Source organism: Charadrius vociferus, unplaced genomic scaffold, assembly GCF_000708025.1.
Source record: "Charadrius vociferus isolate BGI_N301 unplaced genomic scaffold, ASM70802v2 scaffold561, whole genome shotgun sequence".
Classification (NCBI taxonomy): Eukaryota; Metazoa; Chordata; class Aves; order Charadriiformes; family Charadriidae; genus Charadrius; species Charadrius vociferus.
In genome coordinates this window covers 41357-58480 of record NW_009646848.1, presented here as the reverse complement: position 1 = coordinate 58480, position 17124 = coordinate 41357, and the positions used below count along the sequence as shown (strand labels likewise).

General features: G+C 38.4%; 1 protein-coding gene across 1 annotated transcript in view; it reads left to right on the top strand.

The window, feature by feature from the left end:
- The window catches only part of CRACR2A (calcium release activated channel regulator 2A), a 51006-nt gene extending 34904 nt beyond the window's left edge, over positions 1-16102 (top strand). Inside the window, exons 12-17 of the mRNA XM_009894130.1 lie at positions 4274-4406; positions 6804-6885; positions 8596-8710; positions 10266-10367; positions 15032-15108; positions 16012-16102. Coding sequence (XP_009892432.1) covers positions 4274-4406; positions 6804-6885; positions 8596-8710; positions 10266-10367; positions 15032-15108; positions 16012-16102 — 600 coding nt within the window. The remainder of the gene's footprint in view (positions 1-4273; positions 4407-6803; positions 6886-8595; positions 8711-10265; positions 10368-15031; positions 15109-16011) is intronic.
- Positions 16103-17124: the final 1022 nt, after the last annotated feature.

The following is a 17124-nucleotide window of genomic DNA, read 5'->3' as shown; positions in this document are numbered from 1 at the left end:
TTAAGGACTGTTTAGGAAAAGTGAAGTTAAGCCTAATAATAGATGACACAAGAAGATCCACTGAAAGGTAGCAACTGTCTAAAAAAAGAAGCAACTCTTATTTTGAAAAGTTGGTGGGGTTTCTTTGTCAAAAAGTGACATTTCTCATGTTCTGATACTTTTGAGTCTGCTTTGGTAGCTGTTACACTATCTGAGAAAGAATGAGAGCAAATATCATTACTTTTTAATTATTTTTGAGAAGATTCTTAATTAGTAAATTGAAATCCAGATTTTTTTTTTCTGCTCTAGCTTGTATGAGCATGTTAACAATGAATTCACCATGCAGTAATAATCCTTAAAACACTATGCTGGAAGGTACGTTTCTTTGGAGCCTAAAATCTTTCTTGCACCGCTATTGCTTCAGAGCTAGCTGTGCTTGTTTTCTAATTTTAGTGCCATTGTTAAGTATTACTCATTTTTAGATTCTTGAAGCACATATTAAAAAGATTAAAGTATAGGAAAAATAGATATACTTGGTCATAATTATATAGTTCTTTTAGAAGAAGCAAGCTTATATTGAAAATTATGATAGGATTATGCCATGGTTACATAATAAATTCTAAGTGGTACATTTTAATAAAAAGTCTAGGGCACAGAACAGAGCTTCATCCTTTATCATGATTTATACAATGCATACTTCTTGCTTGCTATATGATATTTTGTATCATGTTTTCGAAGTATGGCATCATTGGACTTCAGGAGAGCAAAAGCCGGGTAGGTCATCAGGTTCAGCTAGGACAAACCTGTCCTGCCTGCTCTCTTTCAGCAGTCATGCCCCTTGAAAGTGCATCCTCTCAGCTGGGTAGGAACTGGGCATGCTCTCAGATGTTGTTTCTTATAATTTGTTGGGGTTTTTTCTCAAAACCAATTGAAAGCAAGAAGGGAGGGCAGAGAAGAAATCCTAAAATATCTTCTGCCTGGTTGTTGAAAATATTTTCTTTCAGTTTCTAAAGAAACATCATGAGGGTAAACAAGAAGTTAATTTCCAAAGGTCACTGAGAACTGGGAATTCCTTTTTTTTTTTTTTTTTCCAAGAAATGTCAGTGCCTTAGCCCAGCCCTTCATTTGCACTGGGTTTTTGCTTGTTTTTTAAAAATCAGTTTAAAAAAACATGCAGCAGAATACTCATTTCTGGTAAACTGTCCATGTGGCAACCAAAATGTGTGTGTGGTCATGCATGGGCCTCTTGGCCTGCTGACTAGGCCTGCCAACGACTATTTAGTTGATGGCTTTCCATTGCTTAGGGCAGTCTTTGGGCTGTGTAAGTGTCTGACCACTGCCACTTTGTGTGAGTAGTGCATCTCCTTCAATACACCAGCTGTCGTCTGATGAGTTTCTCATACAACTTCGCATTGCCTAAATGATAGCTCTTGGGACCACCACTTTTTGACCATGAGATTTAGATGTCAGAAGTGATCTTGTTCCATACAGTGCTCGCACACTGACAGCATGCCTGGGCTAGGAGGAGTAGTATTCAATTAGCAAGTGTTTTCTGGGCAGCTCTGCATATAATGCTCAGCTGGAGCTGAAGGCGACTTCAGAAAAAGATAACTCCCTGCTTACTGCATCATGAGTTGTGAGGTGTGAGTCTCGGGGCCATATGTCAACAAGACTGTCTTCTGCGGCCAGTCCTTCCCTCCCCTCATGTTTTGCTGCTCAAAGGATCTGCAGTGGGAAGGAGTGTAGGATCTAGAAATACTTGTGCAAAGGAGGCAGGATGATTCCATGCAGTTTGTACATATGTAGCTCACTCAGGTACGAAGTCTTGTCATTCTCTGTATTGCACTCGGAAGATGAAGGGTCTGAGACAACCTGTATTTTTCAATTCATTGCTATTTGTGTTCCTGTAGTCTACATGGCTTTCTATTACTGCATTATACGATCTCATTGCTTACTATACTGAACTCGGACTCCTAGCTGCTGGCATTAAGCCTTCCTATTCACCATACATTCACAGTCATTTAGCCTCTCATCCTTTATGCCCTACCGCATGTTTTAGGCGAGTAGAACCAATGTAAATTTTTTCGCCTTTTAGAAATGAACAAGTCCATTTCCATCCTATGGAAGGTGACTGCTGAAAGCATCTAAGAATTTGGAGCAGTACATGAGGCCAGCAACTGCTCTCTTGTTAACAGTCAGGTAGAACATTTTTCTGAGTGGCTATGAAAATGAAGCTGCAGTTAGCATAAGCAGAAATGTGATTGGGAAAACACCTTAAGGAACCATAATGGAAATCAAAGCAAGATTTTCTGTCCAAAACCTCTGCCTGAGATGCAATTCCTCTCCCCTCTGTTCTTTCACTCTGCTTATACCTGCTATCTTCCACATTTGTGTTAAATTGCACAAAAAGTAGGTATATTGCTTGACCTGGCTACTGTTTATATGAGGACCACTCAAAAGACACATCTAGGGAAGACTTTTTCAGGCTGCATTGTAAGCTAAAGTAAATTTCCATCCTGCTGCTATTCTGTTATTCCATCAGCACTTTGTTGAAGCAGACTGTGAAGTAGCTCTTCCCTTAGTATACTGTTGAGATGCAGTTTTAGAATCAAGTTTGATTAGTAAGGTTATTTTTATCAGTGGACTTGATACATCTCCATGAAAAATGACTGCCTATTATGTTGGGAGTTGAGCTGAAGGCCGCTGGTGGTTTTGAGTGCTACTGAGGTGTATATGACCACCAGGGACAAGGTATTTCAGGTCATATAGTCCATATATTTTGTTAGTGTTCTCAGAAGCACTGTGAAAATGGTGCCAAGCTGATAATTGTATGTTAACTTGTTTTATTTCCTAGAGCGTACAGACTAATAAGCTGGGAAAGTTTTTCAGCGGAACTGAAAATGTGCTTTATATAGATGTATGCGTATTGCTAGCAGCCTATAGTTGCAGTGGGGTTTGGGATTTTAATAGAAAAGGAAAAGTGAACAATGAGATGAGAAATCTCTGTCTAGTTGTAATGGGCTGTTAGCCCAGTTTATGAAAGAGATATGTATTTTTGTACCCAAAATCTACAGCAGTGAATGAATCTTTTTCATACTAAGGAAGACAGCAGCTCAAGTTTGTTTGGTTTTTTTTCCCCCATCAAGTGCAGCTCTGTATTGTTTCTACTTCTTTCTGCAAGGCTTCAGTACATTTGTAGAAAACATTTGCAAGGCCAGACTTCAATGTCCCATTCAAAGGACTTGGGCAGTCAGTTCAGTTCTGATGTCTTGAAGTCAGCAGTCTCAGCGATTTTATACCTCAAATGCCTGACAGAGGGCTTTTCCCTCCCTCCCTCCCCTTCTCTCCTCTCTCTCCTCACAACCCCTGGCACAACAAACTCACGCCAGGAGCATCCGTGATCTTGCTCCCTTTCTTGCAGCATTAAGAACAAACTCACTGTCTCCCTCTTCCTCCCCCACCTTTGCACAAAACAGAAGAGGCCAGCTGGGTCACCCCCTGCAAACCAGATGGTGCTACAGTGTTCTTCCCTAAGCAACTCCTGAGCTACATACAGAGGTCTTGGGAATGATGACCTACTTGACAGAGGATATAAATATTCTCTCCAGCATGCACTTAGCTTAGCCTGCAGTAAACAGGACATGAACAAATTGTTCTTCTTTCTGCTTAAAAAACTAAATGACGGAAACACAGCTGAATGTTTACAGCCTGATTAACTAGGTCTAATTCTCTGTCTGTCTCTTTCCCCCGTGCTTCTGCCTGTAATGTTAAACAGATGTAGAAATGCAGTAATTCCGTGGAAGCTCTTAGCTCCTCAGTAGTAGCAGAGAGAAGAATCTTGTGATATATGGCATAAGCCAAACAATTGTGACTTTGCTTCTCTTATCTATGTGAAGATGTGCTGTTTCCTTTGTGTCGTTGGTATGGGATGAAACAACTGAGGAGAGCTGTTGTAAGCTTTATGGGTTTTGATTTGCAGGGATGGACATAAACAATGTTCTTTTGGGAATTTCCTGCATTTTTCACTGCAGTCTCATGTCAAGGTTCATATTCAATGTACTTCCAGAGCTCAATCCAAATCACTGCACTTCAAATGATCTGGAATGATGCATGGCAAACATTTGAAATGCTGAGTTATTTTAAGAAACAGAATACTGCTTTATGAGTAATGGTGAACATGATAGGATAAAATCTCTTGTTTTTCCCATCTCAGTTAGCCTTCAAGACAAGGCAAATTGGAGAGACAGCAGGATTTATAGCGCAGTTGGAGACTAATGTTTGCTTTTACTTGAAGGAGGAAAGAATAAACTCTGTCCCAGACCGCTTGTTCAAGATTATTTTTGTGGGCAATTCGAGTGTTGGAAAGACTTCATTCTTAAGGCGATTTTGTGAAGATTGTTTTTTCCCAGGCACAGCTGCTACTGTAGGTAAGTTTAAGAAACATTATTACTATTACTATTTTTGTTCCAACAGTACTTAGCAGCTTCTACTGAGATCAGGCCCTGTTATAAAGCAGAAACATACAGATGTTGTAAAAGTCATTATCCAGAAGGAGAGTAGGACATGCAAAGTGTGTTCTCCTAAACTGGGAAGCAGATAATTGATGGAGACATTTCAGAGTAGATTCCATACTGAAATCCTGGCAGCACTGAAATAAAACAGAAAAAAATCCTATTGATTTCAGTGAAGCTAGAATTTTCTTATAGATCTCACCATTCTGAAACTGATATCCTGTCCCTTGGACCTCACTGTACTAACCGTCCCACCACCATACCCGATCTCTATCCCTCTAAGTAATCCGATTTTGTTTTAAGATTAGCATTGTACTAAGCACCAAAGAAATATGTTGGACTAGTGTTTTCAAAGCCAAATATTTCAAAGCCTATGTTGTACTTATATTGACTGAAGTTGTAAAATAAACTTTCAAAAGTCAGACACATAATCAAGGTACAAAACCTGAAGTATAGGTTATTGCAATGCAGCTGAGTTACTGTAAATGACTAGATTCATTACACTTGGTCTGTATTTAGGTCTTACTTATTCTGCAGCATATGTGTAACAAAACTTCACAATAAAAGGTATTTAGATTAATGGATTTGTCTTGCATTTGTGACAATCTAAGAACATCCAGGTGAGCAGTTGCTGTAGCTCCCTTGACTTATGGGGTAGATAAAGACACACAAGTTTAAATTCCTACTGGTATGTTGAGTGTCTATGTTCACATTAGGGTCAGGGAAGACCTAAGATACAGGGATTTAAATTATTTTTTGCACCATGAGGTATTTCACCTGGCCTTCAGCTACTATTTTGGAAGAGAACAGGTCTCCTGGGTGGCCTGCCAGATTGAAACAGATGTTTGAATACCAGATATCATCTCAGACAGCACTAGGTGCCTGTGAGCAAACGGCTGAATTCTACCCCACCATCCTCTCCTAATCAGTCCAGTCAGGGAGGCATAGCGACCAATTAATCTGACCCTTGATGCCTACTGCAGGGCGAGGTTAGTCATTTCCTAGACTCCTAGCTCTTCATTGACTAGATCTTCATTAACTGTAATGGCAGCATGGACACTTATATGCAGTTGTCTACATTTAAGAGTCTGGCGCTATGTCCTATCCATGATGTCTTGTAAATATGCTTCTCTAGACTCTGGGATCTTACACAGTGTGTGCAATTGCCTGGAGCTTCCAGTGGAAGCACTGGAACGCATCTGACCTTTTCATCTTTTGGCTGGTGGTCCAGTGTTCTTGCAAATGCAATGGCAAGAAAGTATTTGTCACAGCTTTCATTTAGTCTTCACATCAATGAGTTTCACAGGTGTGGACTATGGCTGTCAAGGTACAGACAGTTGAAAAGTCAAGTGAACAAGCTGGAGAAGAATGTTACTGAATTTCTACAGAATAGCTCAAATTTCTTCCCTTGAGATATAAACAATGGATATATCCTCCATTCAGATTTCTTAACTGCCCATTGAAGGAATGTGGGCTTGGGTGCTTCTTCATTAATGCCAGTGGTAAAAATCTGGTTGATACGGAAAAAATTGTTGATGACCTGCTGAGGTCCCTTCCAACCTGAATTATTCTATGATTCTGTATGATACAGTACAATGTGATACAAGAAAATGCAGGTTGTCATTAGGAGGAGGCAGTGACTAATTAATATTTAAGACTAATTATTGTTATAAATATCCAGAAGATACTTATCACAGGTTAGGGGAATTGTGAGAGGATTAATTTAAAAGTTTAGATAAATTAATTTTTGTCTCACTTCCATTTAGCCACATAAAAATTAGGGGACTAACCTAACAGTAGTCAGCTCAACTTTTGTGTTCTGAAAGAGGGGAGGAAGTTCTCCACATATTCAATCCATTTATCATCAGCATTTATCTTAGGTTCCGCTGTCCCCTTAGTGTGGTGCTTGTGTTTTTCCACTAGCTGTAGAAGGTGCCTATGTGGCTAGCTCAGACTAAAACACTGAAATTTCAAACAACTGAAGTTATACAGCGTGAATTCCAGGCTAAATGGCTTAGACTGCTGTGGACTGTCAAATGGACCCTTGACACATGTATCGTGATTTGGAAAGTTACTCATTTTACAGCTTTTACAGAATTCAACTGCTCTGTTAACATTCAGTATTTTATTACTGAAGAACTTCTGGCAAATAAAAGCTCTTGTTTTTCTGTGATAGTTAGAGACTATGGCCATAATTTTTAATGAAGTATCTATCTTGTTTGCTTTCTGGAATTGTTGCTGTTTGCTGGATCAGGGTTTCAAAGATCAAACTGAGCTTAAAAAGAGACAACCTTCCTTGTATTTCTGTTACAGGTGTGGATTACAATGTGAAAACCGTCACAGTAGATAATACCCGGGTAGTCCTGCAACTCTGGGACACTGCTGGCCAGGAACGGTGAGAAACATTCTGTTGTGGCTTAACCCTAGTAGTCAGCTAAGCGCTACACAGCTGCTTGCTCACTCCCCCATTCAGTGGGATTGGGGAGAGAATCAGAAAGGTGAAAGGTAGAAAACACTCATTGAGATACAGTTTAATAATTAAAAAAAAAAAACAAACCACAACCAAAAAACCAAACGCAAAACCAAACACCAAACCCACCACCACCAAAAAAACCCCCAACCAACAATAAAGAGGAAAAGAAACAAAACCAAGAAAAAACAAGTCATGCAAAAAAACCCCAGTTGCTCACCACCAACCAATTGATGCTCAGCCAGTCCCTGAGCAACTGCAGCCTCAGCCAGCCTCTCTTCCCCCTGCAGTTTTATTGCTGAGCACAACGTCATATGGTATGGAATATCCATTTGGTCAGTCAGGGTCAGCTCTACCAGCTGTGTCCCCCTCCCAACTTCTTGTGCACACCTGCCTACTCACTGGGAGGGCAGTCCAAGAAGAAGAAAATGTCTTGATGCTGTGTAAACACTGTTGAACAGTAACTAAAATGGTGTGTTACCAACACTGTTTTCATCACAAGTCCAAAACATAGCCCCTGTACAAGCTAGTACAATGAAATTTAACTCCATCCCAGTCAAAACTGGTACACATTCTAAGGTTTTGTTCCTTGAATCATCTGTTTGAAGATTAGTAAGCATGGACTTAATCATGCTTTTAAGGAGAGGAACAAATATAGCAGTATTCCTAATACAGCCAGTGAATTCACAGTTTAGATCATCCACTAGCAGCAATAATGTGCTGATTTGGTGCTAACTGTCCATTGAAAAACTGCAAATCGGTAAAAGAGATTCTTATTAAAGGTCTTGAAAGTGTAGTACCACGCAATTTCTTTAGGAAGAAGGCTGATTTTAAAATGTACCTAGAATTATTTCTGTAGCAGAAAATGCCTTAATAGTTCAGAAAAGAAGGGGTTTTTTTCACCAAAACAGTCCTGTTGTAGTTGAAGATCTCCAAGTTTTTTTAAGTTTTTAGTGGTAATTTCCTTCCCCATCGCCTCACCTTACGCCTATTGTGTAATTTTCTATTACTGGAAGCAAGGGCGGTAATAATGATCTGTTTTCTACAAGAAGCTTGGGAAAAAAAGCCCCAAACAGAAATCTAGGTAGCTTTAGGCAGAGCACTTTGTCATGGGGAAATTTCTGCTCCAAGCTTAAAATGAAAGAGGATGGAGAAGGTGAGATACACAGCTGATTACCCAGATTAACCTAGAATCAATTAAAGAAGGTGGAGGGAACTTTTCCAAACACTTTCTTTCAAAAAACATTTTTTTTGCAAAGAATTTATTTGCTGTTGCAGTAATTTCTGGTAGCAGTGTCTTGTGTGAATGTGCTGAATGGAAGAGGGGTCTGATGATTCAGGAAGAATGGGATTGCTTATTGCAATTCATAATAAGCCTTACCTTTCAAACAGGATCTGCAGTGAAGACCAGTATTGCAGCTTCTTCCTTGTCTAGTTTATGGAATTTTAGAATACATATATAAACCAAATTAACAAGGGTTTAACCCTTACTAAGACTCGATAATTAGAAGAAACTGTATGGCAACCTCTTCCTTTGGGGGGGTGGCAGGGGTAAATTACTATGTTTTTTTTTTTTTTATATTGTCAGATTGCTGCTTCTGTTGAAGAGAGCTATAAACAGGTTCTTACTTGTAGGTACCGAAGCATTACCAAGCAGTTTTTCAGGAAAGCTGATGGTGTCATTGTGATGTATGATATAACAGCAAAAGACACATTCACAGCTGTCAAGCAGTGGCTGATAAGCATCGAGGTAACATGACATAACTTTAACTAAACTAACTCTGGTGTCATTATTCTCTACCTTTTTCTGGACAGGGAGCGTTAGCAGGGCAAAGCACAGACAGCAGCGTGTTTCTTGTGCTGTCACAATTACATTTTTGTTAGTAATTTTGGTCTGCAGTTACCAGTAAAGCTGTTTTTGGTATCTCTGTGTCTATGAAAATAATCACAATTCCAGGGTTTTAAGGACTTCAGATGAGTTCTGGAGAAAGCCCAGCATGGAGTTCTTTTATTTCTCATAAAGGTTGTCTAGCTGATGACTCCCGTTGGATCACCACTGGCACTGGGATGTGCTTTGGATCAGTGATGATGGTCTGATGATCACTGATTGTCACTAGTAGTTTAACAACCAAATATGTAGCTCACAGGATATTGACTGTGTTGTGAAGCTAAGCCATAAACTTAAAGCTATAGTATCTATATTAGACATAAAACTGTCTTATGATACACAGTTCAGTTTCCTTGTGGCCAAAAGAAAAAAAAAAAACACAACTGAGGCATCTGCCATAAAGGACTGAGTTGCTAGAGAGAACAAAGTGTGACTTCCTATTTCCTCACTATTTCAGATTATTGCTGCTAACAAAGTAGGGACAAATTGGTATGCAAAGATCATTTAGTCTGTTTTCTGTTTTTATTGGACATGTGTTCTAGTATAATACACTGTTTTCTGTAATGGCCAATAGGTGACTTTGCAAGTTGAAGTTAGGACTCATTCATCCAAATATTTCCAAACAGGCATAGTTATTCCTCATCTGAGTAGCTCTACTGAAGTAATAGAAGCGTGCATTTTGTAAGAACGGGACTTTATTAAGTATATGATCTTAACAAATCAGTGATTGTTTTATAATTCAGTATGGTAAAAGCTAGAGGAGAATTCCAGGTTTTGATCCAGAAAAATCAAATACTGTGGTCAAAGCCTTTTTCCAAACTGTAATAGTTCACTCATCTTTACTGACTAATTTTGTTTACTACAAACTATTGCTAAATTGAAGACAGCAGGCCAAGGCCATTTACTGCTGCAGCTTTCAACCCACTTTATGAATGTACTCATTTTGATAATTCTAACCATTTTTAGAATGAATTTTGATTTATGCCTATTCTGTGTATTTTGGGGGCCTATTCTGTGTATCTCTTCATTACTTTATGTAATTTATTTGGCATAATTGTAGCCAGGTGTTGTCATTATTTTCCTGTCCACATAATTAGAAAAGCAGTGGCTATAAACACGCAATATCAGAGCCTGTGTAGCATGCTAGTTTTCTCTCTTCCATTTTGATATAGAGTCTGGTGAGCTTCTGTGCTGTCATTAAAAAATGCCAAACTAGTGCAGTCTCTAGCATTCTGTCTTTCTTGCCTTTTATCCAGCTTTAATCCCTGACATGTTTGTAAGTAAAGCAGCAGGTACCTGGCTCATATGTGATGTCTTAAATGTCTTGTTGCAGTGTGACATTTGTTAGTTTTTATGCTCTTGATCTGTGATTTTTTAAATACAATGCCTCAGATGATATTTATTCTTTGTTCTGCAGGAGACAACTGGGGAGAATGTACCTGTGCTTTTGCTGGGTAATAAAACTGATAATGAAAAGGAACGTGAGGTCCCTATGGGAATGGGAGAGCATCTTGCTAAGGTACTATACTTAGCGTGGAACCCCTTACAAAACTTGAAGGTGAAGGTTTTAAAATGGAGTCTGAAAATGTCTAAATTCATAGAAAGACAGATTGATTTTAATCAGACAAGTATTTTTAAGGATTAGGAACGCCACCAGACTCGTCAATTCAGCTCTCAGTGATGTAAGTGCTGATAATTATAGTAGTTATAAAACTGTCTAGATGAAGAAAAACCAAAAAGTGAGTGGTGTGAAAAATATTTGAAAATTCACTCAGTCTCTTCTCTCTCTCTCCCCTCTCTTTCTTTCTTCTCTCTTTCTTTCTGTTTTTTTTCCTCCCTTCTCTTCTTCTCTCTCTTTTTTCTCTCTTATCTCTGTGGATGGATTCTTTACAGAGAGATAATTTGGGGATATTTTCTCCCTCCTACCTCCTGTAAAACCACAGAAGACCATCTGTTACTCCTATGGTAGGAGTAGAAAACATGTTTACTTTTAGTAACTTTCCATCAAGGAGATAAAATAAGTAGAGTTAACAGTCTGCGTCTACCAGAGCACTGGTGATCCATGGGCCATAATTTAAGCATTAAGGGACTGCAAATAGCAGGCGCTTCTTGTCTTGTATTCCTGTGTACCCATGCTCATCAATTTTTCTTTTGAATCTCTCTATACAATGCCTCCAGAATATTCATTTATTTAAAAATAAGTAATCCCAATGTTCCTGAGAAATTAAGTGAGTTGGTAGGAATTTACCTAAATTAAACAATGTGCTGGATTTCACATATGTAGTTGTTTCTCCTTTGAAAATAGATTTACAGCTCTGCTTGCTGGTAACAAAAAAGGATATTTTCAAAATTTGAAATGCATCTGAATTGTTCTTGGCTTATAGGAAAGATTGCTGCTGGGCACGTCTTTGTAACTGAAAAATTTAGGGCCAGATCTCTTTTTATCTTATTTTGATTATTCATACAGCCTTTTACAAGCATACCTCTGTATTCAGGTTTGTGTCCATTATTTTATTTTCATAGGGGAGCAATATCAGTCTTGAACTTCATCCCTCAAAGGTTCTCCCTTTAGGAAATCCACTTTATTTTCTTGTATGCATGGAAATGTAGATAGTTTTGAGACCCTGGAGGCTAGGAGGGACTCCAGGCTGTAACACTGAACCCTTCTGTGAAAAAACAAATGATGCATGAATGCTAAATGGACAGAGTAGGTGTCTTACATGTCATTTAGCTCTCTTAAAAAATTGTACTAGTAAAACAAAGATGAATCATTCTAATATATAGAACTCACAGCCCACCAGGCCATTAATCTTAACGTGTCGTGCAAGAAAATAAAACGTTTTGCATAAGTAAAACAAAGAAAGTTGTCAAATTAAAGATGGTTATAATCAAATGAATGGATCCGAATGACTCATTTGAATGTTTGAATGTGCTGCCTGAGGTAGCTAAGGGAAGGAATGATTAATGACAATGGATTAGTTGAAAAGCAGCGTAGATATAATTGAATTATAACAATTTGCTTGTTGAGCTAATAATAACCATGAATTTTAATGAAATTTTAATTCTTGCTAAATAGCCATGTAATTCCTATGAAACCACATACCACTGTCTCTATTAGTGAATGCAATTGAATTACTTATTTTGTGAATAATCCCATTAATTACTCACAGATGACCCAAAATACATGGGACTAGGTGCTGAGCTGATACAAATATATATAGCCATATTTGGTGAAAAAAACCCTGAACCTGTTCTCATGCAGACAACAAACTAGATGATCCTTTTGACCCTGAAGTCCAACAGTTTTTATGGACTGTTTCAAGGTCTCACAGGATGGAATCATTTATACCTAGTTTATTTCTATAGTCAGAGTGGAATGTGTACTTTCAGAGGGCATTCCAGCCCAGCCATATTAACTCTTGCTTTGTGTCAGTCCCACATCTTACAAGTCAGTGTACTACAAATTTGGTCAGAAACCCAAGGGCTGCCATTATAATGCACAGATAGAATCATAGAATTGTTGAGATTATAACCTTTTAAGATCATCAAGTCCAACCATTAACCTACCCTGACAAAACCACTTCTAAACTGTATCCCCAAGTACCACATCTACCCTTTTTTTAAATACCTCCGGGGATGTTGAATCCACCACCTCCCTGGGCAGCCTATTCCAATGTTTAATAACCCTTTCAGTGAAAAAATGTTTCCTAATATCCAATCTAAACCTCCCCTGACATAACTTGAACCCATTTGCTCTCATCCTATCACTTTTCACCAGGGAGAAGAGGTCAGCCCCCACCTCTCTACAACCTCCTTTCAGGTAGTTGTAGAGAGTGATAAGGTTTCCCCTCAGCCTCCTCTTCTCCAGGCTAAACAACCCCAGTTCCCTCAGTCGTTCCTCATAAGACTTGTCCTCCAGACCCCTCACCAGCTTCGTTGACCTTTTCTGGACACGTTCCAACACCTCAGTGTCCTTCTTGTAGTGAGAGGCCCAAAACTGAACACAGTACTTGAGGTGGGGTCTCACCAGTGCTGAGAGTGCTCCGTGAGGGAGCAATTCTTCTCAGAGTGATACTACCTTACAGGACAGAAATTGCCCAGCTCCTTCTGGTAATAATTCATTTTCCTCCCTGTTCTTTAGATGTCTGCTGACTTGTATGTAATTTTTTAAAATGAAATAATTGTCAGTGGTCTTCAGGTTCAATAGTTAATTGCTGGATGGAGATGGCAGGCATTTCCTGGCTTATTAATTATATGTGTCCTGCCTTCTGCTACTTTGTTCTTGTTGTGTATTCTATCAGTTAAAGCTTCCTACCTGATTCAAAGGAATGACACTTTGTATTTGCAGGCTAACTCACCCTGCAGAGAGGGACCTGTTTGTCCCACTGAAAGAAATAAGCAATTAATATCAATTGAGTTTAAATTACTACCTTTTGTCAATAAGAATTTGCCCTACTCCTGGAATTTGTTGAAAAATCCATTCAGATTCATGCCAGCATAAATGATGTCATCACTGAGAGTTCCCCTCTAGTAAAATTCTGTTGTATGTGGGGAGGATGTAGTAGTATCACTCTCTGCTTGACTGACATAAAGTGCCTCGATATTGACCACAGTAGGTTTTCTCTTAGAGTTCTGATCAGGTTAACAGAAAAAAAAGAGTCTAAATTTTGTTTCAAACTTCTGTTTGCATAGCTAGCAAGAAATTTGAGCTGGTCAAAATTTATCTTAAAACTTTTCTAAGGAAAGCAAGAGAATCATAGGGTTATTTAATTGTAAATATCAGACAGAACACTGTTCAAAATTAAAAAAAAAACCACAATAAAATATCCATCCAACACTAACATTGATGGATTTCTTCCCTTCTCTGCTCTTCTGTGCTTATCTGGCCACCCAGAAATTACTACAAGTGGTTCAATCCTGATGCTCACTAGAACAAACCATATAACCATTTACAACATATTTGAAACTGGCATTTGATAATGTTGAACCATTTTTTAGAGCTGCTAAAATAAACTACCGTATTTATGAAACTTCTTTACTCCACTTTTTGTCTTTGACATTTCATGAAGATGGTAAAAATTTCGAAAAGCTGTGCAAATTTGAAAGCATAGTTTACCTTGTCATTTTAATGGGAACTTTTGAAAACTGCATTGTAAGTATCTTATGAAGGGTGGTTAAATAAGTACAAATGCAGTAACCACAGTTAATAGCAAACAAATGGAAATATGCAGCCATGTGATTGTAATTTCCTAAGCTACTAACTTATTTATTTAAATGTTAAGCTACTGTCATAAATAGCAATAAGATACATAGAAAAGTGAAAAGAAAGTTGAAATTGGGATGACTAAAAGGGCAGGTAGTAATACCGTAGAGGCAACGTAGGTGAGCTTCAACGTAATATCTTGTGAAAGTAGTCAGATGTCTATTGTGGAGAGAATAATCTGTCATTCCCTCTCAAACTTCTCTTGCTGTCACAGCTGCTAGGTCAGGCTTTTCTGCAGATGATATCTTGCATTTATTGTGGTAAGGCTTCGGCTGAACTGCTGAGAATGTCTCTGGGGCTTGATCATTTATCCATTGTTCTTACTTGCAAATCTCCCAGGGGCTATAAAACCAAAGGTGCAGGCTGACTGCAAAAGAAGATGCAGAAAATTTTCACAAGTACAAAAAATGAAATAGAATTAATTTGTTCTTGTATTTTGCTGACATTTTTGACTGGTCATTTGCTGGAAAACATTGGTCTCAAACTGTTGAGTAGAGAACCACTGCTGCTGAAGCTCTCCAAGATTTTTTTTTAAAAAAAAATCACTGGAATTATTTTCACCCACTTTGTCAAGCACTCAGTGATGTACTAATTGCCTCATCATCACAAGGAAAGTTCAGAAGCCTTCAGTACCTTATAAGGCATGTTTGTGTTTAAGCCCTTGAGAGATCAAGCTCTTCCAGCAAAAGCCACTGTGTAGAACAAATGCCTGTTAAAAAAGGCATATAGTTGTTATTTTGGTAGTATGCTTGGACTTCTTTTCTTTTGTTGCTATTTACTGTTAGCTCTAGAATGAAATCCTAATTTTTCCTAAGACGATCTGTTTCTTTATTTGCATATTTCAGTATATCTGTGTTGCTTTTTTAAAGCTGGGGTGAGATATTGTGCAAAATTACTTGAAATGGTATTTCTGTTTCTAGGATTACAATTTAATTTTCTATGAATGCAGTGCATATTCTGGGTATAATACGAAAAAGTCTGTGCTTCACTTAGCTAGGTAAGTCGAAAACATAATCTATGAGTTCTATATGTGTCTGACTTCCCTGTCACCGATTACAGAGTGAATTCTGATTGTTAAATTAGTTTGATAGGAACTTACTGTGATGAAATACTTGTTCCTTTTAAACTGGTCTGTAGCTTGACCCTGTTGCTCCAAATGAGCAGTTGCTCGGGTTCAGAGAGTCCTGTGTAAGCTAGTAAAGCTCTGTGTAGACCCAGAAACACCTGAGTTGTTGCTCGGAAAGCTGAGGGCCTGGGATGTTGTGATGGTTCTGGCTGGAAGTTCTTGGAGGTTTGGAGAAATATGCTTAGAAATGGATGCTGCTGAGCATCCTGTGCAGCAAAACACTGGATGTGCTTCTTTCTTTCCTCTGCTCATTACAGCTCAAATCCTGCTGTCTGCCTGGGGGCTGGGGAAGAGGGAGAGGTGGATTTTTTAACTTATATGAAGGCTAGGAGTAAAACCACGGGTAAATCTACCCACTCTGAACAATTTAGAGGTGGAAACACTAGCAATGAATTGGCAGATCTTGTTGCTATAGTTAGTGAAATTTTGTGAATGTGTCAGGTAATTGATAAATGTCTAGGTAGCCAGATGTAGTTTTGTTTTGCTCCAGCGTCAAAAATAACAGATGAAAGTCACTGTTTTGAGTCTCTATAATATACAATAAATGCTAACAATCAGCACCAACTACATTTTTCTAACTAAATGAATAAAGGCGGTTTTGTTATGGAGCTGCCATAATTGTACTTTTTTTGTTTGTTTATTAGTTCATAAAATTGTGTCATTTTCTGTTAATCTCTGGACAATTTTATAGGCTTTGGGGAATTTTTTTTTTGTTTTGATCTCTTGTGGGTATTGTTGACTTTTTTTCTCAAAAGTATTATTTCTTTTCCTCAGGATTTTAAAGGAACATGAAGATAAAGTGAAAGAAAAAACCATTGAACTTCAGTCTGATATGAATAAAAAATCTTGCTGTATCAGGACATAAAATGCTGGGGCGCATTTAGACAAATATCATACATTTATATGACACTACATGGCACCATCAGATTTGCTTTATCTTCCAGATATTTCTTCTTCTGTTCTGGGTATAGGTGTAAGTGAACCTTAAAATCCTTGTATGCTCTGATCTTCACTTTTACAAATATTGTCTTAGTTAATGGACAATGTATTTGGGGCAGTAACAGTATTTTATTCTGTTTGATGACTAACAGCGCTGAATCCTGCTTTGTGATCAGTCTTGTAGAAGCTGCCACGTTACTAGTAATGAGAAATAATTTTATAGGAAGAAAACTACTTGGAATATGAAGTAAATTCTAACTGGTGTGGATGACCTATCTTCTGAATACTTTTGTTTATTTCAGTGGTCTTTAGATCTGATTTTGTACTGAACTTTGTGACAGTTTTTTAAAACTTGAAATAGGTATCTGGTTGGTTGTTTAAAAGCAACAGGCCAGCAATCGCAAAGCATAAGGTGATATTTTAAAGCTTAGTGTGAAATATACATGAACAAAGGATTGAAGAACTATTAAATATTTCCATAAATAGCATTAACTCAGTTATACTACACACTGTTGCATATAGATCTTTGATAAGAAATCCTTTCTCCCACTTAGATGTGATGAATTAGGTATAATTAGGCAAGTCACTGAGATATCATACAGGCTTGCTGAGCTGTTGCCAAATAAGCTGGCATGTTGCCATGGTGAGGTGGTACTATGCAAATATCAGCACGGAATTGGCTGGATGGCCTCACTCAAAGAGTTGCAGTCAGCAGCTCAATGTCCAAGTGATGATCAGTGATAACTGGCATTCCTCAGGGGTCGGTGCTGTTTAACATCTTTGTTGGTGACATGGACAATGGGATTGCGTACACCCTCAGCAAGTTTGCACCAAGCTGTGTGGTGCAGTCGACACGCTGGAGGGAACGGATGCCATCCACAGGGACCTGGACAGGCTTGAGAGGTGGACCCATGCAAACCTCATGAAGTTCAACAAGGTCAAGTGCAA